The sequence below is a fragment of the Neltuma alba genome, unplaced genomic scaffold (assembly GCF_004799145.2).
Source record: "Neltuma alba isolate B1F8T4 unplaced genomic scaffold, ASM479914v2 tig00005396_pilon, whole genome shotgun sequence".
Lineage (NCBI taxonomy): Eukaryota > Viridiplantae > Streptophyta > Magnoliopsida > Fabales > Fabaceae > Neltuma > Neltuma alba.
In genome coordinates this window covers 16,458-22,613 of record NW_021634093.1, presented here as the reverse complement: position 1 = coordinate 22,613, position 6,156 = coordinate 16,458, and the positions used below count along the sequence as shown (strand labels likewise).

At 32.4% G+C, this 6,156-nt stretch overlaps 1 protein-coding gene across 1 annotated transcript; it reads left to right on the top strand.

Moving 5' to 3' along the window:
* Positions 1-4,984: 4,984 nt before the first annotated feature.
* LOC114747637 (inactive LRR receptor-like serine/threonine-protein kinase BIR2) lies at positions 4,985-5,767 on the top strand. The gene has a single exon (XM_028935986.1). It carries the CDS (start codon positions 4,985-4,987, stop codon positions 5,765-5,767), a length of 783 nt encoding a protein of 260 aa, XP_028791819.1.
* The last annotated feature ends 389 nt before the right edge of the window (positions 5,768-6,156 follow it).

Here is a 6,156-nt window from a genome sequence, read left to right as displayed (position 1 = left end):
ACCTCAATAGCGACTATTAACAACCTAATGAGAAGGCATTAACAACCTAAGCAGTATCCGTTGACAACTTACTTTATAGAATTATATAACCTCCGCGTAAGAGTAAATTATAACCAAATAGTATAATACAACAACTTTAACACTAAAATGAGAAGCTTTTTGATATCATTAAGAATTTTAACCAAATCCAATAGGATTATAGCAACATTTTAATGCGAAAATCCATTTACAACCTAAACAGTAAGTATTAATAACCTAAGGAGAATTGTTAACAACCTTAGCAGTGTCTGTTAACAACTAACTTTATCGGATAATATAACTTCTAACTATAACTAACTAAACTATAACTAAATAGTCTTAAAGTTAATCTTATATAGTTGTTAGAGGTTATATTATCTTATAAAGTCAATTGTTAATAGATACTGCCTAGATTGTCAACAGCTCTCTTTGGGTTATTAATACTCACCATTGAGGTTGTAAATGGATCTTCGCATTAAAATGTTGCTATAATCCTATTGGGTTTGGTTAAAATTCTTAATGATATCAAAAAGCTTCCCATTTTAGTATTAAAGTTGTTGTATTATACTATTTGGTTATAATTTACTCTTATGCGGAGGTTATATATTCTATAAAGTAAATTGTTAACTGATACTACTTAGGTTGTTAATGCCTTCTCATTCGGTTGTTAATAGTCACTGTTGAGGTTGTAAATGGATCTTCGCATTAAAATATTACTATAATCCTATTGAATCTAGTTAAAATTCTTAATGATATCAAAAAGCTTCCCATTTTAGTGTTAAAGTTGTTGTATTATATTATTTGGTTATAATTTACTCTTATGTAGAGGTTATATAATTCTATAAAGTAAGTTGTTAACGGATACTGCTAGGGTTGTTAACGCCCTCTCATTAGGTTGTTAATAGTCGCTGCTGAGGTTGTAAATTGTAATGACAGAGAAAATGTAAATCTGGAATATGAGGGGCAGTAATGTCATTTTACAAAACGAAAATATTACTCTGAGGTCCCTTGGGACCTGTCAGTGATTTTGACATTTCGTGGGACCTCAGAGTAATAAATTGCCTTTTGTGGGACCTGTTAGTGATTTTCCCAAAAAAATAATTGATGCCAATGGGCCCTTGACCTTTAAATTTCATTCATGTTAACGTGTGGGCCTACAAGTGTCTTGGTCCGTTAGTATGATTTGACTTGTTGACTTTAAGACTTGTTTGAAGGGTTATCTATGATTACTGATTTTTTTTTTATATATTTCATTTTGAAAAATCAAGCTTAAGAGTACTATCAAAATACTGTCAAGTTTGATTTTTTTTCTAAAACGATCAAAATACTAAAGTTTGTTACCAAAAAAAGAAAATACAAAAGCTTAAAACATGTAATCAAAGCCTATAAGCATCGAGTTTAATTTTTTTCATTGCTGTAATGGAAATTTTATTCTTAGTTTGCAAACCATGTGATTATATAGGAACAAGTCTAATGTTGACATATATTTAAAACAAAGATATGTATCTGTTTTTGAAAAGTCATGTCCTCAAATAAATTTATAAATTTATATGAAGGATTGTATTCGTAGAAAGTTATAACACTAAAAATTAATTGTCTCTTTAGCTTTTAAAGATATGAAAAGGTGCTACAACTATTAATTGATAAAAGGTTATATTGTTTTTAAGGAAACCTTGCAAAATGCGTAACTCTTCATGAAAAAAGTTATTAAGTTTAAAAGAAAGTGTTGCTTATGTCGTGAAGATATTGGGCACAAATTTATTCTTCATCTCTTGTCTTTTAACTCTTTCAGATAACCATTGCCACCAACAACTACTTCTGCATGTGACATGGCTATAGTAATCGCTCATTTAGTTGGAAAGGAATGATGAAGTGTTCCCACATAACTTCCTAATCACATGGAGACCTTGTTCAACCACCTAAATCGGCCCTTTCTCAATATTGGGCTGCAAATCAGAAAAACACCGATATGATTCTGACATATTTAAGTGCTGGCAGAACCTGACTGGTCCAAGCCATAGATCTATATATCCCCTTCATGCCATCTTTTCATGGATTATTATGCATTCCAATTAAGCTAATCATGATTAATTTTTCTGGGCTAAGTTGAATGTTGGCATCGTCATCATGAGAATATATAGAGTCTTAGATCCAAAGCTGTCTAAAATGGGACTCAAGTGTGCCATTGTGCCATTCAAAATAGCTCCCCGTCTTAACAGACTTAGATCTATCTATTCATTGATAAAACCAACTTTCTGTAACAATTCTAGCAGATACTCATCAGTGTCCTCCTTCCATTAATCACAAATATAGATCTATTTTCAAATCCCAAGGAAGGCTTCTCAAAATGTACTCATCTGAATTCCCTTAAACTTGATCAAAATATACTCATTAGAGACCTTACCCGGGACACAGTTGAGCTTGCTTACCATGCTGAAGGTGATTGCTGTAACAAATAATAAATCTTTTGAGGGGTCCGGTAACTCCAGTTCCAGACCTTCCAACATCGTACCTGATAGGTATACAGAGATAATGGAGTACCATGTAGTGGTGATCTCTTGAGGGTAAAGCAAGCGTCCAATGTGTGCCTGTGTGGAATCAAAAACCAAAAATTAAGGTTGTTGGCCAAATGTCAAAAGCGATTAAAAAACCCAGAAATTAGAGAAAAAGGGTCAGAAGAAACCAACTAGATGATTTATGATAAAGAGTTTGAGAAATGACTTGTATTATAGAACTCAAAATTGAATATTATGGCTTGCGATATTTTATATGTTATACTGATGATATTGATGCCATATAATATGTATAAAATAAAATATACACTTAACAGCATTATTTATGTATGATGAATGATTAGGCCCATTTATTAATCATAGATGAAAGTATCTAGTTAAATCATTGGATATATATAAAGTGGTTTTCTTTTTGAGAAATTTGACTTGATAGCTATTGGTTTCCTTAATAAGGGGGTTAAAATGAAGTCTTCTAAAAATATTACCTTGTTAAAAAAAAAAGTTATAATATTAAATATACTACGTTCTCTACGTATTTCATACGACATATATTATAAATATTGATAATTTGACTATATCAATTAAGGAGGTCAAGCTCGACTTGATTTGATGAGGATGGTGCTTTTGCTTGTTTTACATATTAACGCATTAGTCAATCTTTAAAATTTCCATAAGTGGACGGTGGGGGAAGCAAGAGTTCTATATAAGGTGGATTTATTATTTAAAGAAGGGTTAATATAATCTTTGGTCCCTCAAATTTGTTCTTATTTTGGTTTTAGTCCCTCAAATTTCAAATCATAGGTTTTGGTCCCTTTAAGGGCAAAATAGTTCATGTTTTTATTGAATTATAAGGATTAATATTTTAAATGAAAAGAAATTTGAGGAACCAAAATCTATGATTTGAAATTTGAGGGACCAAAACCAAAATAAGAGCAAATTAAGGGACCAAAAATTGTATTAACCTTTTATACATCAATTTGACATATTATTACTGAATCTCATTAAATTATTATGATTACTAATCAACATATATTCAATGAAACAAATGCGTCATTGAAAATATTAAATTTTTTCTAACTCGCTGGAAAATCTATCTTTGGACTACTTTTCCCTCTCTTTTTTTTTGGCCAAAATACTTTTCCCTTAATTTCAACCATAGAATATTTGGAAAATTATTGTTGATGATGATATTATTTGCTAGGCTTTGAAAAATACACATACTTATCAAGTTTTTCTGTTTTTGCCTTAATTACCTTCAATCGTACTTTGATAAAAACACATATATGCATTAAGAAGGGATCACCCACCATCGTTATGGGTTTGAACTTATGATCTTACGAGTTATAAATTGGCTCCTTTGCTACCCAGATCAATTGTTATTGACACAAAAGGTGAATGGTTCAACAAGTCATATTCATGGAACTGTGTTTATAGGCCCATGGAGCATTCAACTATGGAAAAATCTATGTTGAGAGTAGTATTTACATTTAGTGCGTGATAATATTTTGAATAGAATTGTCTCTAATAAGAGAATATCTATACTTAACTAAAAAAAATGATAAAAATCCCAAGAACAATACAGAGAAGATTTTATTTGTGGATTTGCTGGGAGTTGAATATTGGGTACCATGAAAAACGCAGCCACGAATATCTATCTGTAAAACAAAGGGCTCAAGGGCCCAGTTTCCTTGTACCGTTCAAAGTTGCGCCAGCCTGCTAAGATAAATGTAATTTAATAATTGGACTAAAAAATATGAAGTACATAAAGTTAAGTATTTAAAGTCATTTTCATTTTTAATTATATAGTTAGGAATGAAGTGAGGCTTTCAAGTGAGGTTATTTTTTCCCAAATTAAAGTCTGGCAGAAGTCCAAGTGCTCCCACGGTCCCACTAGCAGTCAACTTGTCGTCCCTATCCCTACGCGTGGAAATTTTGGCCCCTTCCTTCCTTGACTCATTCAATAGCTTTCTTTCTCTTTCTTCGTAATTACCTAATTTTTCTCCCCACTTACTTTTATTTTAAAATTTAATAACTTTACGATTTTAGTTTTATTTAATATATGTATTTTTCAAAAAAAAATTACATAAAATAAATTTAATATTAAATTAATATAATAAATTTAATGAAATAAGTTGTATTAAAAACAAACATACATATATCTTCTTCCTTCTAAATAAGACCAAATAAGTTATTAATTATTATGAAAGTAATAAAGACTAAAGAATCAGTTTAATTACAACAAATTTTCGTTTTTTATATGATATGACTGAGAAAATTGTATACTCAAACAAATTGCCAAGTTAAAATTCGGTCTTTAGAGTTTTCAATGGAAGTTCCTTTATAACGGAAGACTTCAAAAAATACACCTAACCCTGTTCAAACCTTCTTGCACTTCCCCTTACCCCTATAATATACTTCCAGAAGGCTCTTGGGTTTTGAGATCGAGGTTGAGCATGGCTCTAAGTGGGCGAACTTCTTCGTGTGCTCACATTATTATTATCAATTTCCTGTTGCTGTTTATTTGTAACATGGTCTTTGGGACTGCGACTGATATCTTCTGCTTGAAAAGCATAAAAGATTCACTTGCAGACCCATATGGTCATTTGAAGTCTTCCTGGGATTTCAGGAACAACACCGAGGGATTTATCTGCAGATTCACTGGGGTTCAATGCTGGAAACCTGATGAGAACAGAGTCATAAGTCTCAAGTTGTCAAACACGGGACTCAAGGGCCAGTTTCCTCGTGCCATTCAAAATTGCTCTAGCTTACAAGGATTAGATCTATCAATTAACCACATTTCTGGGACAATTCCACAAGATATAGATCATCTCCTCCCATATTTGGTTTCTCTTAATCTATCTTCAAATGACTTTTCAGGGCCAATCCCTGTGGGTCTAGCAAATTGTAGCTATCCAAGTTTCCTTAGCCTTGATCGAAATCGACTTGGTGGGAAAATTCCCGAACAATTCAGCAGGTCCCTTAGGCTAGGGACATTTACTGTCACAAACAATCTTCTGAAGGGTCCAGTTCCATACCTTGAAAACGTCACAGCTGATAGCTATGCAAATAATTCAGGATTGTGCGGTGGCCCTTTGCCGGCGTGCGGCACCAAGAGAGAAAGAAATGCAGGCATAATTATAGCCGGAGCAGCTTTTGGAGGAGCAATTCTGGGATCTGGCGTTGCTTTCTCCTTGTACTGGTCACTAACTACGAAGAAGAGCCAGAGGGATACATAAATAAATGCATGCCATCATATCTAGTTTAAAGTGATGAGGATATTGATAATTCCATCTCACTTTCAATTTTCAAATAGAACATACCTGATTCAATCAGGATTAAGATTATTTTTTTCATTCATATGAACTCGACTGAATTCAATTTTCAATCATGCTATTGAATGTGATAATGATAAATATTTTCTCGAATTTACGTGCTTAACATGATCTTCTTTTTGGGTACACTACAAAAAAACAACAAATTAGTGACAAAATCTAGTAACGGGAATTTTTGTCACTAAGCAAAATTAGCGACGGATTAGCAATGGATTAGTCATGGAATTCAGTTGGCGACGGAATTTTTTCAGTCACTAATTCTACCGTCACTAAATAATTAGTGACAGAATTCA